The following is a 24329-nucleotide window of genomic DNA, read 5'->3' as shown; positions in this document are numbered from 1 at the left end:
AGAAACCCCAAACGCTATCAGGAAAAGTTGAGCTCCCCAATCCTTAAGAATGTGGCCTCTGCTCCTCTCCCCCAACTTAAACTACTACTGTATGAAGTGTTCCCTACTGCTAACACGGTCTCCCCAAACACGCTTCATTCTTCTCTTCTGAGCTCCTTGGTCCATGCTATTTCCTCCTAACAGCACACAGGATCCAATTTCTATCAGCCTAAACCTGTCCCATTACTCAACACTCCTCTCAAATGCCACTTCCTCCACTAAGCCTCCAGATCAGTGGGACAGGATCTGTCCCACCTCTAAAGAGCTAGCTCACTTACTGTTTTATTATGTATGTGCAGCACTTCTTTGCCATTATTTATGAGCAGTGCTGGTCATTCCTGCTACATACTGTCAGCATCTGTAGGGCAAGGCATCATCTTTCACACATCTTTCAACCTTGCACAATGCTCATCACTGCCTTGAGCACAGAGAAGTAAACATCTACTTGAAATAACTATTTTGATTGTTTGGGGGCAATTTATGACTGATACTCATTTGGTAACCTGGAGTAATCAATTGGTGGTAAATTACTATTCATCAGATTACGTATTACTGTAACAGAGGTTACAAATTACAAAGACAATAAGAAAATAAAGGCACAAGACAAACTATCTGGTAAAACTATCTTGTCTCCATTTCTACAGGACATATTCAAGCAGATTATAATAACCGGAAAGTGGGGAACTTGTAATGTAATCCTGGTTTCTACACTAAATATTTAAGATGGAATTTATACATCTTTCAAACATAGGGTAAATATACATTATAAAACATTTATTTTTGTCACCATTCATTGGTGGCTATTTCTGGAAAAATAGGATAAACATTTTCTTTTGAATAGAGAGAAAAATCAAATTTTGATCACTATTTTCTCTACACTTGAGGCAAACCCAAATAGAACAGTTTTAACTCACCATCATCTTCTCCTAAAAGAGAAAATAATAAACAGGATTTTAGAAACTGTCTTCCATAGTTCAGATTTTAAACCTACTTAATTAACATCAGATTAAAACTTACTGTGTTAAATTATTAATTATACTATGAACCTTGGTCAGTGTATAGTGATCTTCCAAATGAGACTTCTTGATAAGAATGGAGGCCAAAAGGTACAAGATTTTCACAGATGTTTTATACAATAAATATCAGAAAGCCTCTGGGGGTGCCTGGGTGGCTCAGTCAGTTAAGCATCCAACTTCAACTCAGGTCATGATCTCCCGGATAGTGGGTTCAAGCCCCGCGTCGGGCTCTGTGCTGACAGCTGAGCCTGGAGCCTGCTTTGATTTTGTGTCTCCCTCTCTCCCTGCCCCTCCCCTGCTCACACTCTGTCGCTCAAAAATAAATAAATTTTTTAAAAGCCTCTGAAAATACTCCTGAAGATCACTAGTTTCAATAATTAACAAAGAGACCCAGCTGCTTCCTTCATCCTATGTGCACAACCCGCTCTGAACATTGCTGTTTCCATGCCGGATACTTCTCTGTTTCCAGGTATAGCTGCTCAACACGGACACACCTTAATAAAAGTACCGCCCAAACTGTCATCCGCAAAAGCCTCACTGCAGGTGCTGCAGAGCTCCCCAGACATGGAGAAGCACTAGAAGGTTGGGCTCTAGGGATCCACAGCAGCGCTGCCTTTGTCAGCTCTGTATGTGGCATTCTGATACAAGGTTTCATTTTCAGAAAGAAAGGTTCTGCTGTGGAAACTGTTGGAAAGCCAGTTGTACATGCCTAGCTGTCTGGCTGGGGAACAGCAAGCAGCATGGTGGAGACGGTTGAGGAGCTGTGAATCGACATTAGCAGTTTCAGCAGAGATGGTGTTCAAAGAGCATCGGCCAGAGCTACTGAATTACTGCATGGATCCCTCACCTGGTGGCTGGGACTCTCCCCCCCCCCCCCCGGTCCCTTGTCTCCCCTCTTTCTTGGCTGTTTTTCCCCCCCTTTCTCTGCCTCCCATCTTTTCCTACGTGGTGCTCTCCTTCCTCTCATCTTTCCAGTGGTCTCACGCCTCTAATTTATCATAATATGGACATGAAGTATTTCTTGGGATGTGATCGTTTTGTTAAATTAACTATATTTTCTGCTTTAAAAGCCAGTGATGGAGGGCGCCTGGGAGGCTCAGTCGGTTAAGCGTCCGACTCTTGACTTCGGCTCAGGTCATTATCTCCCAGTTTGTGAGATTGAGCCCCATGTCAGGCTCTGTGCTAAGCAGGGGAGCCTTCTTGGGATTCTCTCTCTTCCTCTCTGCCTCTCCCTCCCCCGCCCTCAAAATAAATAAATTATTAAAAAAAAAAAAAAAGAAGTGATCATATTACTCAGCCATAAAGGAAAGGAAACCCTGTCACTGGTGACAACATGGATGGACTCTGAAAGAAAGAAGTCAGAGGACAGATAACGTATGATCTCTCTTAAATGTGGAATCTCAAAACAAAACAGAACAAAACTCCCCAAGCTCACAGATCCAGAGAGCAGACAGGTGGCTGTCAGAGGTAGGGTGTAGGGAGTGGACAAAATGGGTGAAGGTGGTCAAAAGGTATGAAATAAATAAGTCCTGGAGATGTAATGAACAGCTTGTCAATTACAGTTAACAACATTGTACTGCATATTTGAAAGTTGGTAAGGATGTAGATTTTACAAGTTTTCATCACAAGAATAAAGATTCTGTAACTACATATGGTCACAGATATCAACTAGACTTACTATGGTGATCATTTTGCAATATATATAAACATGGAAACATTGTGTTCTACACCTTGAGCTAATATAATGTTGTCTGTCAATTATACCTCAATTTTTAATGTTTGAACTCCAATCCTAAAAAACAAACAAAAAACTAATCATAAAAAAGGTCTGAAGAATGCCTTTCAAGATCTGCTCTATGGAACAGAGTGTGTGGACCAGGGTGGGTGTGGGGGGAGCCTTCTCTTTTTACTTTATATAACTTTTGCGTTTCCACTTTTATAATAATCAATTATAAGGTCAAAGTAGCAAAACAGACAAAGGATGAGAAACCATGCACACCCTTTTCATGATCCAATTCCCTCCTCCCCTAAGCAAAGAACATTTGCTGCATTGTAAAAGAGTAGCTAAAAGCAGTCCATTCAGTCAACCTTTAAAGATGCCTTAAAGATACAAATCTAGACCGGGGAAATTTAAGTTCTTAAAATCAATCCTGGTCTGAAGAAAACATCAAAAGTGCAAGTCAATTACAGAGTTGCTAACAGAGTTTGGCTCCTTGTTGAGAGCGGACTGAAGATGTGCCCAGGTAGTTTCACGTTGATTAACCTCCAACTGTCTACAACAATGCTGTCCCATAGAAATACAACACTAGCCACATGCGTAAAGTTTTTTCTAATAAAAATTTCTACTAAAGTTTTTTCAAATACCCATGTTTTGAAAAGTAAAAAGTATACATGCACTACAACAACTGCACATTATGTGAGGCAAGAGTTAAAGCAGTCCTATCGAAAGAATAAAGTTGTTCCATGGTAGAAGTATTTTACACTGCTTCCATTTTAAAATTTAAACAAATTAAGAAAAATGTCAAAGTTGGTTTTACACTAGCCATATGTCACGTCCTCGATACAGCCCAGTGTGTCAAGTGGTAAAGCTTGGACACAGCAGGTCTAGAGTAAAGCTGCAGGCAACCTAACTTTCTGACTCCTCTACATCTGTAGGACTCAAATGTGCTACATGGATCAGCAAGAACCCTAGGCATCACCTGGGAGCTTGTTAGAATCTTGGGCCTTACCCAAGACCTACAGAATCAGAGCCTGTATTTCAACAAGGCCCTTAGGTACTTCGTACGCACACCTGAAGTCTGAGAAGCACGTTATAAGCCACTGGTTCTCAGACTTGCCTGCATATTGGAATCACCTGGACAATTAAAACAAAACAAAACAAAACAAAACAAAACAAAACAATACCTGGGGCTAATCCCAAAGATTTTGACTTAAGTTGGTAGAGGATAGGGCCTGGAAATCCAGATTTTTAAGAGTTCCCCAGGAAACCCCTGATATATAAGCATTACTCATATATTCTGATTTATTTCACCTAGAACTCCTACGTTGGGGCCTGGCACAGATCAGGCACTCAATAAATGTCAGTAATTAAATAAAACACATAGAAACCTTGAGACTCAATTATGAACTAATCTTATACTTTTTTCCAAATGTTTATTCATTTTGAGAGAGAGAGAGACAGAAAGGGGCAGGGGAGGAGCAGAGACAGGGAGGGAGACAGGGGAACCAAGCAGGCTCCGCACTGTCAGTGAGGAGCCCGATGTGGGGCTCAATCCCACAAACTGTGAGATCATGACCTGAGCTGAGAGATCAAGAGCTGGATGCTTAGCCGACTGAGCCACCCAGGCGCCCCACGATTTAATCTTATACTTCTGATCATTCAAATTAAGAAAAACATAAAATAGTTGAAAATTCACTCAAAATTTGTCTAGTTACAAAGACATTTTGTAAATCATCTCCGAAAGCATGAAAATGTATGAAACACCCACCTCGGCTAGGCGTCAGAGGATTTAAGGGACGATAAACAGATCGAGGCCTGAAAAAGCAAGCGTGAAACTCAGTCATACAATGGTTTGAGTTTTGTATGGAATGTTTTCCCTGCAGAACCATACCCCCCTTACTCCATCCTCCCTTCAGCCGTTTTCCCTCCAGTTACTTGAAACAGTTTTCTTCGTAGATGCTGTTCCACACTCTCCATGCAGAGGGCCCTTTGTAGCCAGTGTAACGCTCTGGGTTCAGCAACAGGTCGACATACTGAGCAGCTGGGGATCGCTCATCTGAACAAGAAACAAGTCATAAAAACCACCTCTATGTCACCAGTTATATGAAATTTCACATTATAACACAAGCAGAACTACCCAAAGGTTAGAGAAAGGCCAGCTTTTCAGGTAATCTCCAATGTGAATGGTAGAATGGTTAGCACACTTGTGACTATACTTGACCCAGGGTAACTTACACTTGAGAGAGAGGAAAAAACAACTCCTCCCTTTCCTTCCGATACTCGATACTCTCTTCAGTAATGGAATGCACCTCCCCTTCTTAGAGGCATTCGTTATTCTTAAGTTTTAACCACCCAGGATCGAAATGACCAAACAGACTATAACTTGTTCTAGTATTTTATTTCTTCCCTATGCATACACCCACCTACACACATGCTTGCAACCACTTTTTTATTTTACTAAATATATATTGTACTAGAAATAGAAAAATTATACTGACCACGCTTCCCAAATGTATGACTCATAATGCATGTAAGCTGGAGTGCTATATATGTTGGCCCAGATGTATTCCTTTATTTGTATGTTTCCTCCCTTTTGGTGTCATGAGATCAAACCAATGGTATACAGGCACTGACTTAAAACAGTGGCCAAACACAGTCATTAAAATACGGCCCCTCTTCTTTTCATTACCTAACAATATTCATTGACCATTCAGTGACCACAGAGATTACCCATAACCATTAAGAGTAAAATGGAATCCTGATGCACACCTTCCAAGAACTACTTGGCTTTTGTAAGGAAGTAGGAAGAATACAAAGATAATTACAACTTGTCCTTACTAAATGAGTTATATCTAACTTACAGACAACAGAAACATGAAGAATACTGCCTCTATTTCTAGCCCTAACATTATATAGACATTCCACTATACAAGCTAAGATAGAGAAAATAGGTAATTTACAGATGGATGAACAGAAACTGCCCATGGACATGGATTGATTCAAGATTTAAAAACAATAATTTAAAAAATCTTCATTACAAAAAGATTCAAATTATGAAGTGAATCAAAGTGTGACTTTTATAGGAAAGTTCAAACAAAAGTTTTACAATTCACTAGCTTCTGTTACAGATTTTTAATTTCTTTGAGTTGTTCACAAACTCATTTGCAAAATTGATTTTACATAAGCTTTACAATATTAAACATATCATAAACACCTATATGCATGGATATATACGTATATACACATGTATAAAGAACGTGTGTGTGCATGTAAGCCTACACATTTGTAGGCTCACCTACAAATGCACACAATGGACTGCTATCAACCCCTTCACCCAACAAAAGCAACTAACCAACCAATAAGGAAAAACAAACAGATTCAGATATTAAAGTACAAGGATTTAAAATGTAATTTTGGGCGCCTGTGTGGCTCCGTCAGTTGAGTGTCTGGCTCTTGATTTTGGCTCAGGTCATGATCTCACGGTTTGGGAGATGGAGCTCTGTGTTGGGCTCCGGGCTGACAGTGCAGAACCTGCTTGGGATTCTCTCTCCCCCCTCTCTCTGGCCCTCCCCTGCTCATGCACCCTCTCTCTCTCTCTTTGAAAAATAAACTTAAAAAAAAATGTAAGCTAAGGCAGTGACAAATCACAAAAGTCAATTATATCAATGTTTAATTTAAAACTTGCACCTCAACGTTCTTAATGTATGTTCCCTTAAATTAAATCAAAAGTGGTTTTAAAAATTGTATTACTTTTTCAAATGATGAAAAAGTGGGTCTTATTAACCAACAGAATGGGGTTAGCAAACTACAACCCAAAGGCCACATCTAGTCTAGTGTGTACTTTTTGTAAGGAAAGTTTTATGGGAACACAAGCCATGTTCATTTGCTGTCTCACACTATTATGGCAGAGCTGAGTAGCTGTAATAGAAGCCATATGGTCCATAAAGTCTAAAGTACTTACCATCTGTCCATTTACAGAAGAAAACGTTTGTCCACCCCTGACCCATAGTGGCAAGAACTTTGTGACATCTAGATGGGTGGTGGGGGGCAGCATACATAGGTCGCATTCCCCCTACAAACACACCAGTGCTGGTACCCCAACTTAGTGCACAGCCTTTCTGCGTATGGACACGGATAAAAAATCCTATTGTATACTCAGGATTGAGCCTACAACCCTCCATCACCAGCTTGTTCCCAGATTGCTAGTAATGCACTGTTAAAGTATACTCAGTTGAGGAGAACCTACAGTTCACAAAGTCCCCAAGTAATTTTGATACACAGCCAGATTCAGAAACTACTGTTTTAAACACTTTAAATTTACGTTATGTTTAAATTAATGTTATAATGGAAAAAATAAAAGTAAAAATCACACTATTTCAGTTATATCTGAACCAACAATGTCATGCAGCAAATATATATTGAGCATATATCACGTCCAGGCACTGTTCTGGGCATGAGGGTGGCATATACCACATAAACAACCAGGGTGGCATATATCACATCCAGGCACTGTTCTAGGCACTAGGGTGGCATATGCCACGTCCAGGCACGGTTCTGGGCATGAGTGTGGTAGTGGACCAGAGGAGCTCTCACTGTAGCTGGAGAAGACAGACAACAAGCAGATAACCTAAACAACCCACCACGCACGCTCAGGTAGTTCTCAGTGGTCTGAGAGCAGGCAGCAGTGCAGACAGAGAGGGGCAGTGGTTACCATTTCATACAGGGAGGTGACAGAAGGCTTCTCTGATGAGGTGACATGTGAGCAGAAACCTCAAGCAAAAGCAGCAGCCAGCCATGCATAAAGACAGCAACGACGATGACAAAATGAGCAGGGAAAGCAGCTTACCTTAACCTGCTAAATTATTTAAAAACCTACCGTTTGATCTATGAAGATCATCTTCCTTTCCAAACACAGAACAACAACAAAGCAGCCGAGCACACGGGCGTATAAACACATTCCAGTAAACGGGGGTGACTATTCTTCAGATTTGTTGTTTTGATCCAGTGAGTTTAGATAACTGAAATTACTCAACAGTGACTCTACAGCTACTCTGATGGGCTTTTAAAAATTGTATGTATAATACTCTGGTTTCTCTTCAGATTGTATACATCTTTCACCTTTTACTAAAAATTGTACGTATAAATCACTGGGAGGCACACGAACATTACTACCCGGAAGAGCAGTGGTAATCCAACTAGCAGAACGGTTTACATGTTTAAGGACTACACAAAATATAAACACCACTAATTATTTTAATTATACCATCCTAAAAATCTTAAGGGATGATTCGATGTAAATTCTTTTAGGACACTTCTTCCATTTTTACAATAGAAGTAGCTAATGTCAAAAAATTAGTTAATACTATTTATATTGATGAGGTAATTGAGTACATCAATTTAATCATATCAGGTGATCCCTGCCAATAAGTGGTATTGTTTACTAAATACCTACAAAAGAAATATATATTGATATCATTTACTGAGAGAAATATTCACAGAAATGATTTTTAATGTAAAAAACCTGTCAACTAAGCACTACTGAAAATTTTTTATTTTAATAACGAACAGGTAAAATAAGTTGGCAGGAAGTGACCGTGAGTGTTGAACGTTACATGTAATCAGAATGATGACCCAAGAGCAAATGAGAGTAAGCAGTGATGTCAATTCTTAACCTAGGTACGGCGGCTTGCTTCGACGAAACCTTTGGCGATTCTAAATATCCTAACAGGAGTTATGATACCCAAAGACACTTTTTTCAGATCTCTTAAAAACGTCCTTGCTGAAACCATATAAACCATGGTGAGACCGTTCCACTTCCTGGCTTTGTCTCAATTTCCCATACTACTGTAGCAGCTCACTGTAACTTACTCCATTACAGACTGGATTCACAGCACAGTTCTACAGACGAATCTTCCAAAAACCTCTAGAAAGCAGTATGACCACTCTATATGCTTTAAGAATTCAGAGGAACTTCTGCGATCTCCAAATGGGCAGGCTTTATCCCAAATTCTTTTCCACTACCCACAATATAAAGGTAAAAAGTGAAGAGAGGCCAAATGAATGATTTCAGCCTACTCAGCACAAAACTCTTGGAAATATTCTCCTCAGAAAAAATTCTGAGTCACTCCAATTTCCTTCTGCCATAGGAGTCATGGTAGTTATTGGTAAATAGCGCCCTCTCTTCGTACCATTCTGCAGACTCTTGGCAAGAGGGCTCTGGGGAAGTCAAATTAGAGTCCTCCCCAATACTGCAGGGTATCTTTATGTTAGTTTGTTGAGACCTCCAGAAAATTCCATTGTGAACATGTTTATATGTTCACAGACCTAAACTAAGTGGCTTGAAATAGAGGTCCACAGGAGATGGTATGTCGTGATGAAAAAAATATGGGATTCAGATCTGGGATCGAATCCCATCTCAGCCTCTGGCTACTGTGTGATCCTAGCTAAGCCAGTCTTTTTGAGACTCCATTTCCTTGGATATGAAATAACAGATACTTATTAAAGTAACTGCAAAGGGGCCCCTTGGTGGCTCAGTCGGATATGCACTGACTTTGGTTCAGGTCGTGATCTCACAGCTCATGACTTTGAGCCCCACATCAGGTTCTATGCTGACAACTCGGAGCCTGGAGCCTGCTTCGGATTCTGTGTCTCCCTCTCTCTCTGCCCCTCCCCCACTTGCTCTCTCTCTCTCTCTCTCTCTCTCTCTCTCAAAAATAAACATGAAAAAAAATTAAAAATAAAGTAACTGCAAAGATGAGAAATAACGCACTTCAAGCACTGAGCACAGGGTCTGGAACATAAGCTCTCGATAAATGCCATTATGAACAATAGTAAGATCCACACAGCAACATCCAGTGTGTTCAAGTTCTAATTCTGAGTATATTTTCATTGACTTCAAGTTCTTATAAAAGGATTAGAGTGAACAGAATTTAATTACAATAGTTTATTTTATTACCATCAAGTTCACAAAAGTGATCCTGTGAATCATCATATCTTGCCCAGTCAATGAAGGCTTCTTTGCTTTGATTACTAGGGAAGGAGGGAACAAGAAAGAAAAAAAAAATGATTAAATCTGGAGTTGAAAATGTTTACACTGCATCTTGTATAACTGAAAACAGATAACCCGAGGTCACATCTTTAATTTAGATAGTGTCACAAATTCAATTAGTGGTCACATGAAGGAATGATAGCAAGTTTTATGAAAAACACAGATATTAACTCTCCCGTGAAGGATTTCTATTCACACTAAAGCTATTATTAGCCCTACTGCGATAATTACTTTAACTAGAAAATTTACAAATATATATGAGATTTAGTTGAACACAAAATTTAAGCTAGCCTTTTCACCTAACTTAGAAATTGTGGTATTTTCTTCTAAAGCAGGAATTGAATTTACCTTCATAATTCTTTTAACTTGTTTCTGTTATTTATAGGACAAAAACACCAAAAGCTGCATTTCCAGGATGTCCCTTCCAATGTGATATTCACTGGTAACACCAATATCATTTTTAATCAGGACATATCATTCATTTTACATACTACCTCACATTTAACAAAATCTATGATCAAGATCTCTACTTGGAGAACTAATAAAGGAACAATCACAGTCTCTCAAATAAACTTGAACCTACATTTACTTTAACTTATGTTCAGACCTTCTCTGTCTTAAACCCAGACTGGCAACATCTATAAGAGAACTATTATTACTCTTCTTTATTCACTACACAATAGGGGGAAAAAAGATTAAAAAAAAATTATTTGTGTACTAAGTTTAAATCAGGTAGTTCCTAAATGTGTTACTTTCATAGCCAAGAATTTATTTTGTATTTGAAAAACTGCTACCTTGGGGCGCCTGGGTGGCGCAGTCGGTTAAGTGTCCGACTTCAGCCAGGTCACGATCTCGCGGTCCGGGAGTTCGAGCCCCGCGTCAGGCTCTGGGCTGATGGCTCAGAGCCTGGAGCCTGTTTCTGATTCTGTGTCTCCCTCTCTCTCTGCCCCTCCCCCGTTCATGCTCTGTCTCTTTCTGTCCCAAAAATAAATAAACGTTGAAAAAAAAAAATTAAAAAAAAAAAAAAAAAGAAAAACTGCTACATTACATAACCACTACGAGAAGTATATAAGGCTGACTGACTGGACTACCCCAACTTTATCAATAAATGTTTTCAATTCACTGTGGGATTTTTTTTTTTCCACTGTGGGAATACTGAGTTAACTTAATAATAAAAGTTAATGGAAATACTCATATCTTAGTTGACTCAGCTGAAACATATAATTCCATAAAACGAGAATGTCTAAGTTCTAGTTACAGCTAAAATAACTATCGTTAGGTTTAATTAGATACATCTTCCATTGAAAATAGTCAAGAACAAGACCACTGTGACATAAATTCCAATTTTCTTGTTAACAATCTGACTTAGAAAAACAAACTTTTTTCTTTGAGCATACTTATTTGATGACACTTTGTTGTTTCATCCTAAACCCCGCCTGAAAGCCAGGAAAAGACAGGCAACACTAACCTAATGCTAACAGAGCTGGCCCAGTTTGCTTTACAAATGAGTTAGAAGGAACCTCATCCAGGGGTACCTGGGTGGCTCAGTCGGTTAAGCATCCAACTTTGGCTCAGGTCATGATCTCATGGTTTGTGGGTTCGAGCCCTACATCAGGCTCTGTGCTGACAGTCCAGAGCCTGGAGCCTGCTTCAGATTCTGTGTCTTCCTCTCTCTCTGTCCCTCCCCCACTTGTGCTCGCTCTCTCTCTCAAAAATAAATAAAATGTGAAAAAAAAAAAAAAAAAAAAAAAAAAAAGAACCTTGCCCAGCTTCTCTAAAAGTCAGTTTGAAGATGGATGCCAAGCTACTTCTATAAGAATTTCCTGGGCTTAAACCAGGGCTTCCTGTCAAGATGGTGCTGTGTGTTAAAGCAGGAGCCTTCAAAGTGGGAAACGCAGGGCAGGAAAGAATGGAATGAAGGCCTTTCCAAAGGTCATGAGAGAATTTTTCAGGGTGGTGGGTAGGACAACTATCTTGACAATGCGGATTTTCATGAGTGCACACTTGTCAAAACATCAAACAGTATATTTCAAGTAGGTGCAATACACTGCATGTCAATTAAACTTCAATAAAGCTTTTTAAAAAATTACAGACCAATTGTTGGAGACGTGGAATGAGGAAATCTCGTATACTACTAGTGGCAATGTATTTTAGTGGTCATTTTGGAAGACCACGTGCCAGTATTACTTAATTCCACTTGTAGGTATATTCTACACAGAAATGCATACCAAAAACACCACCAAATACCCACCAAATTTTTTTTTTTTTGTAATGGCTGCAAAGTGAAAAACTCCAGCTATCAATGATAGTTGGATGGAAACATTTTGGTGCAGTCTTAACTATGGAATATTATACCAATGACAAGAGAATTAAATGCTACTAACCTTAAGAACATGAATGACTCTCACAGATGTGATGTTTAATAAAATAAGCCAGATACAAAAAAAATACATTCCTTAATAGTTCATTTATATAAACAGGCAAAACCAATCTCTACTAATATAATTCAAAATCATGGTTAACTCTGGACAGTGGTAATGACTAGGAAAGCCCACGTGGCAATCTTCAGGGTATCGAGTGCATTATTCTGGATAGTTGCTGCAGAGTTGATTTACTCTGTAAAATTAAACTGACCTTTATGTTTAAGATTTATATACTTTGTTATATGTGAGTTACACTGGAATTTAAAAGTTTAAAAAATTAGTAACTGCTGTTCAACAAAATATCTGTAAGCAAAATTAAAAGACAAGCCATTGTCTCATATTATATGAAGAATGCCTACAAATTAATAATGATCTAGAAATGCACACCTACTCCACCTTTACCCTGCCCCCCCCCCCCCGCCCCGCCCATGGAGAAACAACAGCAAAGAATATGAACAGGGGCTTTACCTTAAAATCTTAGAATGACTTAAGGCCCAATCCTTTGATGACTTCTCTAGTTATATTCTCTCCTGGGTAATCTTATTCAGGTTTATAGTTTTTCAATAGCATATATTTACTGAATGACTCCCACATTTTCTCCTTCCCCTGAAACTGAGACTTGTATATCCAACTGCCTGCTTGACATCTCCAACTGGATGTCTTATAGGCAGCTCAAACTTAACAGGTCCAAGGTTGAACTGTGATTTTCCACCAAACTTGTTCCTCCTGTAGGTATCCCAGTTCAGTAAATGGCAACTCCATTTTTCTAGTTCCAAATCTTGTAGTCATTCACAGTTCCTATCTTTTTTCAAACCTCACATCAAATCCCACAGCAAACCCTGTCCGCTCCATCTTCAAAATCCATCCAGAATCTGATCACTTGTCATCATTTCCACTGCCATGGCCCTAGTCTAAATTAAGCCACCATCATATCTTAACTGGATCACTACAATAATCACATAACAAGGCTTCCACAGTGGAACACCTGCCTCCCTCAACACCTTCTCTCAAAACCCTCCAGTGACTTTTCATCCCACTTAGCCTCAAAGCAGTATTCGTAGTCGTCTTCAAGGCTCTACAAGATCTCCACCCCACCCCACTCCTACGTCCACCCCTAGGATCTTGTGACCACTGTATTCCAGCGACACTGGACTTTCTGTGGTTCCTCAAATAATCTAGGCGTGCTTCTGCCACAGGTTCTTTTTACTAACAATTACACGTGCTTGGAACACTCATGCCCCAGGCAGCCATAACAGGACTTATGTCTTCATGGGCATTTTGTTCAAATGTCCCATTATCACTGTGGCCTTCTCTCACCAACCCATTGGAAACAGTGCAACTCGCTCCCCTCCCCACCCTGCCACCCTTAGCTCTCTATCGTTCTTCTCAGTTTTCTTTTTCTCCCAAGCACTCATCATCATTTTACTTACTTCTGATACATTTTACTCAGTTACTGCATATCTCCAACTAGGATTAAGCTTCCTGAGAAAAAGAATTTGCCATGTACAGTGCTAAATGCCTAATATTCTAGAACACTGGCATATTGCAGGCATTCATTTACTGAATAAAAAACATAAATGTTCAATACACAGATCAAAAAAATGCTCAAACTCACTAGTAACAACATATAAACAAAAATGAGGTACTACTTTACAGTCAAACATTATCCATTTTTGGCAAGGATGTGAAGAACAAAACAAGTTCTCAGTCCCGGAGGCAGTATGTAACCACACGAGTATTCTGGAAAGCCATCAGGCAGTAACACGAATAGGCGCACCTGGGCAACAGGAAGATGCAGCAGTTTTTCTAGCGTAGGACAAATTTCCTAGCGTACACCCAAAAAAATTTCTCAAGGATGCTCAAGGTGGCATAACTTATAGAAGTAAAAATTTGAACAATTCAAGTGTTTATCAATATGGGAACAGAGAAGTAAAATATATATTCATAAGGTAAAAACCACTCCTCAGTTAAAAAAATGAGACAGATCTAGAAAAGCAAAATGTACAGTATAAAAATAAAGTTGAAGCCTGTTAAGTACAGTATTATTTTATATAAGGGAAAAGTAAAATCATACACGAAATAAAGATGATACATATGATAAAAAGAAAAACATAGTGGGTATACAGCAAATTCATGAGAGGAGCTCCTCCTAAGGAAAAAGGAAAGAAAGCAGGATTGGGGAATAGGCCAGAGAGGACATGGTAGCAAAAGTTAACAACTATTCATCTGGAGTGAAGGACACGGGAGTATTTATTATATTATCTTCTCTAGTTTTCTATAGAATTGTTCTTCAATAGATAATAAAACTGCTAACTTTATTAAGTCTTTAACAGTTATAGTACATAGATGCCAACCTAAACAAAAAGGGAAATTCAAAAGAAGTTCAATGATACTCCATTCCCCAGATTCAACTATAGATACAATCATTTCATAGCGCATAATCTGAGACCACTCACAATTACACTGGCCTTCCCAAGCAGGTTTTTATTACAATAAGGAAAAGTCAATAGGAAAAAGAATCTACGAAACTTAACAGTTATGGTAATAACTTTTCCCATTCAAAATGTAACCTACAGATTGAATTACTATTTATAAAACACTTAGAGGTTCAAGTTCCTTTTCCTATAATAACCAGGAAAAATAGACCCATAAGCCCTGCTAGTTGAGCAACCTTCTAAATTTTTACTTTTTGATAAAGTCACCATTGATCATACATTCCAGAAATTTAAGAACAAATCAGCTAACAGGAGGAAGCAAAGCAATCGTGGAATGTAAGATAAAAATAACTTCTTCCTTTTAAGAATTACTTGAAGCAAAATCACAAACAGAAGATTTCTGATATAAATATACTAAACAAGAGAATATTTTTCAACACTCCTAAAATAAACTTGCCTTAATGTGCTGTTAATTGCTCCCAGTTTATTAGCTTGTTCACAATCTTCTAATTCTTTGGTGCTGTTTGCCACTTTTGAGTACTGAAAGGAAGTTCATAGGAAGTTTAGTAATAATCTCAAGTACGACTGGCAATCTGACAGTGATGACATAGATACATCAAAATCTCTCACATATGTAAGAAATACAAATCAAAATGCATCACAAATTTCCACCAACTAAGCTAAGACATTAAAAACAATTAGTACTGGTATGTTGGTGATGACCTAAACTGAGAAAACCGTCTTGGGAAAGTAATTTGACAATATTTATCTGGAGATGCAAAAATGCATAACATCCTTGAACCAGCAGTCTTAAAACTGAAACCATATCCAGAGCAACATTTAAAAACAAAACTAAAAACAAGGTACAACCACTTTAGAAAGGTATTAGGTACTATCTCATGTTGGGACAGCATAACGGATGCCCCAGCAACCTTACTTCTAAATACAGACCTAGGAAAACTCTTACATATGTACAATGAGACAAAGGACAGAAATGCTAGTGCCTCACTGTATGTAATAGCAAAAAAGTCAACACAAGTGAAATGTCCATCAACAGAGGAGGAGCTAATCAATGACATAATCATACCATTGAATACTATGCAACTATTGGAGCGCCTGGGTGGCTCAGTCGGTCGAGCGTCCGACTTGAGCTCAGGTCATGATCTCACAGTCTGTGAGTTTGAGCCCCGCGTCGGGCTCTGTGCTGACAGCTCAGAGCCTAGAGCCTGCTTCAGATTCTGTGTCTCCCTCTCTCTCTGCCCCTCCCCTGCTCATGCTCTCTCTCTGTCTCAAAAAAAAAAAAAAAAAACATTGAAAAAAACATTGGAAAAAAATAGAATACTACCTATAAAAATTAACAAAGCTACATCAGAGACAAAAGCATAATGTGGAGTAAAGGTAACTGAAAAAATGTTTTTAACCTGAAGAAATAAAAAAGCATAATCTTAATGTTTAAACTTCATATTAAAAGATCTATATGTTGGGCGCCTGGGTGGCTCAGTCGGTTAAGCGTCTGACTTCAGCTCAGGTCATGATCTCACGGTTTGTGAGTTTGAGCCCCACGTCGGGCTCTGTGCTGACAGCTCAGAGCCTGGAGCCTGCTTTGGATTCTGTGTCTCCTCCCCTCTCTGCTCCTCCCATGCTCATGCTCTGTCTCTCTCCCTCAATAATAAACAAATGTTTAAGAAAATAATAAAAAATAAAAAGATCTATATGTCACTTGTGGCTACATGTGCATTAGAAGTAGAAAAGTTAAGTAACACAGAAGGACACACGTAAGTTTCAGAAAAGTGGCTATCTCTGGGGACTGAGGAAACAGAATGGGATTGGGAAGGAGTCCAGAAGAGGTTTCAAATGTCTCTAACACTGTGTATTTAGTTCAGAGCTGAAACAAAAATAAATTAAAGAGAGTGAACACAAACAAAAGACCACACAGGGGAGAAAATGCAAAAAGAAAATGGAGAGAGGGAACAGGGAGAGAGAGGGTATGATGATCTTTACTATATACACATAATAGTGAAAAACTAGAAGTAAACTGTTACATAAAAACATGCACGGCTAAGTAAATTATGGCATGCTTCTAAAAGGGCAAGGGTAAGGGCGCCTGGGTGGCTCCATCAGTTAAGGGTCTGACTTCAGCTCAGGTCATGACCTCACAGTTTGGAGTTCGAGCCTTGCATCAGGCTCTGTGCTGATAGCTCAGAGCCTGGAGTCTGCTTCGGATTCTGTGTCTCCCTCTCTCTCTCTGACCCTCCCCTACTCACACTCTGTCTCTGTCTCTCTCTCGAGAATAAACATTAAAAAAAATTTTTTTTTAATTTAAAAGGGAAAGGGTAAAAAAAAGGGGGGAGGGTAATCTTTAATAAAGGAGTATTCTAATGCCGTTGAAAAGTACTATGCTCCTAATACCTTAATAGCTGTTTATACAATATAATCCTGAATATGACAGGTTGACTGGTTGAAACCGAAAACTAAAAATACATGCATGATAAAACACCTGTTGAGTAGGCCATCTGACACTGTAGTTACATTACACTACTGTAGTTCTTCTAGAGGTTCCAAAAACAGAATTGAAATATCTTAAAAAAAAAAAAAAAGTATATAATTTAACTGTAAAAAAAATACACAAGCTCTCTGTTGCTGAAAGAATTGGAAATATGGGATTCTGGGGCAAAAGGTGCCCACTCCCAACTGACCACAGTACAGTTCTCCTTCCGTAACTACTGTCAAGCAGTAAATGGTAAATTTCATAACATAAAGCAGAAATACTCAAGGAAAAGGGACTCACCTTATTAGAACTCCCGGCTTTAATTCCGACTGGAATTTTACTCTTAAAAGAACAACAACAGCAATTTAAAAAATGACCATCGCTTTTTTTTTTTTTGAGATTTCTTCACAAATAATGACATTGCTCAAATAAAGGGTATTTTATTTTATTCCATGATGAGAAAATATACATTCATTCAAAATCTGTTTCCATATTACCTCTTTAAGATAAATCGTAAAGAGGTATACCAATTTACAAACTTGTAAATCATAGTATAGCAAACCAAATGACATATACAAAATAAGAGTGTCAAAATTAGCTATAATTTAAATTCTCAATGAAGTATCTAATAGTTTACATAATTTTTAGGTTAAAAAACCCTGACAAAAATCACTTTTCCATAAACTTTCTTACAACAGAAACAGAAGCTTTAAAAATTTTCAGTTATTTGAAATATCTTAGGCTCAATCTTAAATTCTGCTCTAAATTGACATTTATAGTGAAGGCAGTTTGGGATTAATACTAAGAGTCAGTTCTTTGGTCCACAGGATTAACCTAGGGCTTATCAATCTAGGTAACCAGGGTTTACTAGCAGAAGATCTGCATGTGGATCCAATTTGACTCACTTTCCTACAAAGCCAGTAATTAGTCTTAGGCTTTAATAAATAAATCTAGAAATCATTACAGCTGGTTTATCAAACACAGTTTTAAAACAAAAACCATACTGAAAAAGAAAATCACAGGTTGGTAACTCTGATCAATTCAGGGGACTGATTGATTTTCAACATCTGGATCTACGGTATAGAAAATTACCTCTTAAAATTTTTTTATGTATCATGATAAATTTTAACACAGGCAAACTTAACCAAATATTCAGAATAAATATCTTCCTGTCAGGTGGAAGAATGTATATAATAGTAATGATGTAAGAGATATTTCCCTTATCAATAAAAAGATTAATCAATTAAAATGTTCCATGCTGCCAGTATTTTATCATTTCAGTGCTTCCTAGGACACCTAACAGAAGGCAAAAGAGAGAAGACTATAAAACTCAAGTCAAACCTAACAGCCACAGACCCTGAATTTAAAATACGGAATAAATATTAACCAAAAGTGACTGCTGGCTACAGTGTGTCCTCTAGTGTAGTATAACGTGCTAAAATCAAAATCTTCAGCAGCTTTTTTAAAGGTTTGATGCTAAATGCAGTAACTTGACTTAAGCAAATCTTAATAACAAGGCTTTTAGAAATATTGGGGTAGGCATCACAGATCACTGTCACGGATAATATATAACAATCACAAAAGAGAATTATTAGAAGTAATGATAAATGTAAAACTAATGACTAAAATCAAGCATGAAAGAAATCTGGCTGGGATTGAGGCTGGAAAGATGGTGGAGGACGACGACCCTGGTCTCACCTCGTCCCAGGGATACAACTAGGTAACACTCACCTCAGCACAAATAACCCAGAAAACAACCCAAAGACTGGCAGAACAAACTCCACAACTAAGGAAGAGAAGAGGGCGCATCTCACTCTTCTCGGGGGGGGGGGGGGGGGGGGGGGGGGCACGGAGAGGGGGAGAAATAGATGATCACACCAGGGAGCCTGCACAGGGAAGACCAATCCCAGTTAACATTGGGCTCTGAAAGCCAGGGGGTCCAAATTACAAGAGTTCCTACAACCAGCAGGACTTGAAGCCTGGAATTTTAAGAATCAGCAGCTCTGGGGCGCCTGGGTGGCGAAGTCGGTGAAGCGTCCGACTTCAGCCAGGTCACGATCTCGCGGTCCGTGAGTTCGAGCCCCTCGTCGGGCTCTGGGCTGATGGCTCAGAGCCTGGAGCCTGTTTCGGATTCTGTGTCTCCCTCTCTCTCTGCCCCTCCCCCGCTCATGCTCTGTCTCTCTCTGTCCGACAAATAAATAAACGTTGAAAAAAAAAATTAAAAAAAAAAAAAAAAAAAAAAAGAATCAGCAGCTCTGGTGTGGGAGAGCCTGAAGGGCATTAGGAAGCAGAGTTCCTGCCCTTAAAATGATAGCATGACAAACGGCCCAGGTAGATACAGCCTAGAAGCAGCAGTTTGAAAAATGCCCAGGGCACATGGGACTGAGATTTATTTACTAATCACAGAGCAAGTCCAGAGAGGCAGGGATCACTGGGAGACCCTTCCAGGTACAAAGGAAGAGGCAGGTGTTATTTCCCTCCTTCCCCCGCAACCCCCTTCCACAATCCCCACTCCCTGCCCCCAGCAGAAACACACAGGCACCGGCAGGAACCAGTGCTGCACAACACTCCCTACCTAAATTGCTCACAGCAAGCCCCACCCATCCACGCCTGGCCGATCTGCCCTTTTCAACAGATTTTCCTCAGTCCTGGCTTCGAATCACCTCCCCCACAAGACCAATGTAAACATCACATCAGCAACACAGCTTCTCCTGACCCATGGGTTTTTGCAGGGCATAGGTCCCAGCAGCGTGGGCTCTGCAGAAGCTCATGGCAGATCCTGTTACAACTGGTGCCCCACCCACACACCCTCCATTCCCCCAGTGCAGGCAACAGGTTTCATCTCACAAACAGAGCAGCACACACCTTGTGAAAATGTGCGGCACAGGTCTGGGACCGAATACGGCCCACAATGGGCTAAGAGAGCCTCTGCAGATGACCGGACTAAAGGAAAAAAGCGGCCAAGGCACAGGAGCAGGGCATTTGCAACACACATAGGAGACATTTCCTGAAGTATAAGGTCGTGGAGAACAGGAGACATTGCACTGCAGGGCACTATAGGACCTCCTCCTCATAAAGCCATTACTGTCAAGAGGAGGAGATGTAGCGGACTTTCCCCAACAGACAGAAACAGATCCACAGAATTAGACAAAACGAGGAGACAAAGGAACGTGTCCCAAATGAAAGAACAAGACAAAAGCACAGCAAGAGACCAAAGAGAAAAGAATAGAATATGACTGATAGAAAATTTAAAATAATGAGCATAAACATATTCACAGGATGTGAGAAAAGAGCGGAAAACATCAGTGAGACCCTTAACACAGAGATAAAAAAGAATAAATCAGAGATGAACACAATAAATGAAATTAAAAACACACTAACTGGAATAAATAGCAGGCTAGATGAAACAGATGAATGCATTAATGACCCAGAAGCCACAATTATGGAAAGTAATCAAGCTCAGTAGGTGTGAGAAAAAAATTACACAGAATGAGAACAGACAGACTTCGGGAACTCAGGGACTCCATCAAGCATAATAACATTCACATTACAGGGATCCCATAAGAAGTAGAAAAAGAGGGCAAAAATTTTATCTGAAGAAATAATAGCTAAAAACTTCCTGAATGTGGGGAAGAAAACAGATATCAAGATCCAGGAGGCATATAGATCCCCCAACAAAATCAACCCAAGGATGTCCACACCGAGACACAGAGTACTTAAAGTGACAAAAAGTAGTGATGAAGAAAAAAATTAAAAGCACCAAGAGAAAAGAAGACAAGTTACATACAAGGGGAAACCCTATAAAGATATCAGCTGATTTTTCAGCAGAAAATTTGCAGGCCAGAAGGGAATGGCATGATACATTCAAAGTGCTAAGAAGAAAAACTGTGCAGCCAAGAATACTCTATCCAGCAAGGCTCTCATTCAGTATACAAGAAAATACAAAGAGTTTCTCAAACAAAAACTAAAGGAGTTTATGACCACTCCACTAGCCATACAAGAAATGTTAAAGGGGACTCTTTGAGTGGCAAGGAAGACTAGAAGACTTATTATAAAAAGTAGGAAACACAAAAGCAGTAAAAATAAATATATATGTAAATATCAGTCAAGAGATTCACAAAATAAAAATGACGCCATATACCTAAAATGTCAGGCAGAAAGGAAGAAAGAATAGGTTCAAACTTAAACGACCATCAACTTAACATAGACTGCTATGCAGAAGATGTTATGTACAAACCTAATGGTAACCACAAATCAAAAACCAGCAATAGATATGCAAAGAATAAAGACAAGGGAATCCAAGTATATCACTAAAGAAAGCCAAAACACTATGAAAGAGAGCAAGAGAAGGAGTAGAGAAAAACTATAAAACAATCACAAAGCAAGTAACAACTTGGTAATAAATATGTATCAATAACTACTTTGAAGGTAAATGGACTAGATGCTCTCATCCAAAGACATCGGGTGACAGTGTGGGTAAAAAAAAATAAGACTCATCTAATATGCTACCTACAAGAGACTCATTTCAGACCTAAAAGCACTTGCAGATTGAAAGTGAGGTGATGAAGAAACAGGTATCATGCAAATGGATGTCAAAGAAAGCCAAAGTAGCAATACTTATACTGGACAAAATAGATTTTAAAACAAGACTGTAACAAGGGACAAAGAACAACACTATATAATAACGAAGGGGAGAATCCAACAAGAAGATACAACAACCGTAAATATTTAGGCACCCAACTTGAGAGCGCCCAAATACACAAAACAGTTAATAACAAACATAAAAAACTGATCAATAGAAATACAATAATAGGGGACTATAACACCCCATTTACATCGATGGAAAGATCACCCAACCAGAAAATCAACAAGGGAAGAGTGTCTCTGAATGACACACCAGATCAGATAGATTTAACATATTTTCAGAACATTCCAACCTAAAACAGCAGATACATATTCTTTGCAAGTGCACACAGAACATTTTCCAGAATAGATCACTTATTAGGCCATAAAACAAGCCTCAACAAATTCAAGATCAAGTCATATCATGCATCTTTTCTGACCACAATGCTATGAAACTGGAAGTCAACCACAAACAAAAATCTGGAAAGAGCATCAATGCATGAAGATTAACTAACATGCTACCAAACAATGAATGGGTCAACTAAGAAATTGAAGAAGAAATCAAAAATTTCACGGGTACAAATGAAAATGAAAATTTAACAGTCCAAAATCTTTGGGGTGCAGCAAAAGCAGTTCTAAGAGGGATGTTTAGGGCAATATAGGCCTACTCCAAGAAGCAAGAAAAATCTCCTTACACATAAAGGAGCTACAAAAAGAATAACAAAACTTAAAACCAGCAAAAGGAAGGAAATAATAAAGATTAGAGCACAAATGGTACAGAAAATTAAAAAAAAATAGAACAGATCTATGAAACCAGTTCTTTGTAAAGATCAACAAAATTGATAATCCTCTAGCCAGACTCATAGAGAGAGGTGGGGAAGGGGGAGAGAGGATCCAAACAAAATCACAGATGAAAGAGAAATAACTGACACCACAGAAATACAAGCAACTGTAGGAGAATATTATGAAAAAGTATATGCCCACAAATTGGACAACCTAGAAGAAATGGATAAATTCCTAGAAACATGTAGCATACCAAAACTGAAGCAGCAATAGAAAATTTGAACAGACTGATTACCGATAAGGAATTTCAGTGATCAAAAAACTCCCAACAAACAAAAATCCAGGACCAGACAGCTTCACAGGCAAATTCTACCAAACATTCCAAGAAGAGTTACTACCTATTCTTCTCAAACTACTCCAAAAAAATAGAAGAGGAAGGAAAACTTCCAAATTCATTCTATGAGGGCGGCATTACCCTGTATCAAAACCAGATAAAGACACCACTAAAAAAGACAACTACAGGCCAGTATCTCTGATGAACTTGGATGCAAAAATCCTCAACAAAATACTAGCAAACCAAATCCAACAACCAATTAAAAAAAATCGTTCACAGGGGCGCCTGGGTGGCGCAGTCGGTTAAGCGTCCGACTTCAGCCAGGTCACGATCTCGCGGTCCGGGAGTTCGAGCCCCGCGTCAGGCTCTGGGCTGATGGCTCAGAGCCTGGAGCCTGTTTCCGATTCTGTGTCTCCCTCTCTCTCTGCCCCTCCCCCGTTCATGCTCTGTCTCTCTCTGTCCCAAAAATAAATAAACGTTGAAAAAAAAATTAAAAAAAAAAAAAAGAGTACACGATCTTGATGAGCACTAAGTAATGTATGGAACTGTTGAATCACTATTTTGTATACCTGAAATGAACACAACACTATGTTTTTACACTCTGTTTTTTAGCTATATAGCACTTTATTAAGTCAGCTGCAAGGTCTACAGATTAGACATCAGTATTATAATTAATGTTAATTTCCTGATTTTGTTAATTATGTTGTGGTTAGGTAAGAGAATAATCTTGTTTTTAAGGAAATACACACTCAAGTATTTAGGGGTAAAAGATCACCATGTTGGTAACTTAGACCCAAATGCTTCAGAAAATATTAACATATGTGTATAGAGAGAATAATGAAGCAAACATGATGAACATTTAGGGAATCTGAATAAAAAGTATATGAGGACTGCTATTATTATTCTTGCAATTTTTCCGTAGGTCTGAAATTATTTCAAACTAAAAAGTTAAACCATTTTATTCTTAAAGGAAAATTAGAATTTTTAAAAATTGTCCCTTTAGGAAGGACGTTGCTTCAGATAAGGCTCCCCTCCCCCCCCCATTTTTAAGGGTAACAAACTAGACTGATTAGGTAAAAAAAGAAAAAAGTGAATGAAAACATAGCTCATAACTAATTACTGTTTAAGAATTAATTGTATCAACTGATGAATGGATAAAGAAATTGTGGTTTATATACACAATGGAGTACTATGTGGCAATGAGAAAGAATGAAATATGGCCCTTTGTAGCAACGTGGAAGGAACTGGACAGTGTTATGCTAAGTGAAATAAGCCATACAGAGAAAGACAGATACCATATGGTTTCACTCTTATGTGGATCCTGAGAAACTTAACAGGAACCCATGTGGGGAGGGGAAGGAAAAAAAAAAAAAGGGAGAGAGAGAGAGAGAGGTTAGAGTGGGAGAGAGCCAAAGCATAA

At 38.8% G+C, this 24329-nt stretch overlaps 1 protein-coding gene across 3 annotated transcripts in view; it reads right to left on the bottom strand.

Moving 5' to 3' along the window:
* ERO1B (endoplasmic reticulum oxidoreductase 1 beta) overlaps window positions 1-24329 on the bottom strand; it is a 68706-nt gene that overhangs the window by 27158 nt on the left and 17219 nt on the right. For all 3 annotated transcript variants that reach the window (XR_007145234.1, XM_047824627.1, XM_047824626.1), the window contains exons 4-9: window positions 17470-17511; window positions 15139-15221; window positions 9731-9804; window positions 4711-4831; window positions 4544-4590; window positions 954-965 (exon numbers count right to left, since the gene is read on the bottom strand). Coding sequence is in view for 2 of the 3 variants with exons in the window: in XM_047824627.1 (XP_047680583.1) it covers window positions 954-965; window positions 4544-4590; window positions 4711-4831; window positions 9731-9804; window positions 15139-15221; window positions 17470-17511 (379 nt within the window). In the remaining variant the exon portion in view is untranslated. The remainder of the gene's footprint in view (window positions 1-953; window positions 966-4543; window positions 4591-4710; window positions 4832-9730; window positions 9805-15138; window positions 15222-17469; window positions 17512-24329) is intronic.

This window comes from Prionailurus viverrinus, chromosome D2, assembly GCF_022837055.1.
Source record: "Prionailurus viverrinus isolate Anna chromosome D2, UM_Priviv_1.0, whole genome shotgun sequence".
Classification (NCBI taxonomy): Eukaryota; Metazoa; Chordata; class Mammalia; order Carnivora; family Felidae; genus Prionailurus; species Prionailurus viverrinus.
The sequence above is the reverse complement of the archived record's forward strand: the minus strand, read 5'-3'. Positions and strand labels throughout refer to the sequence as shown.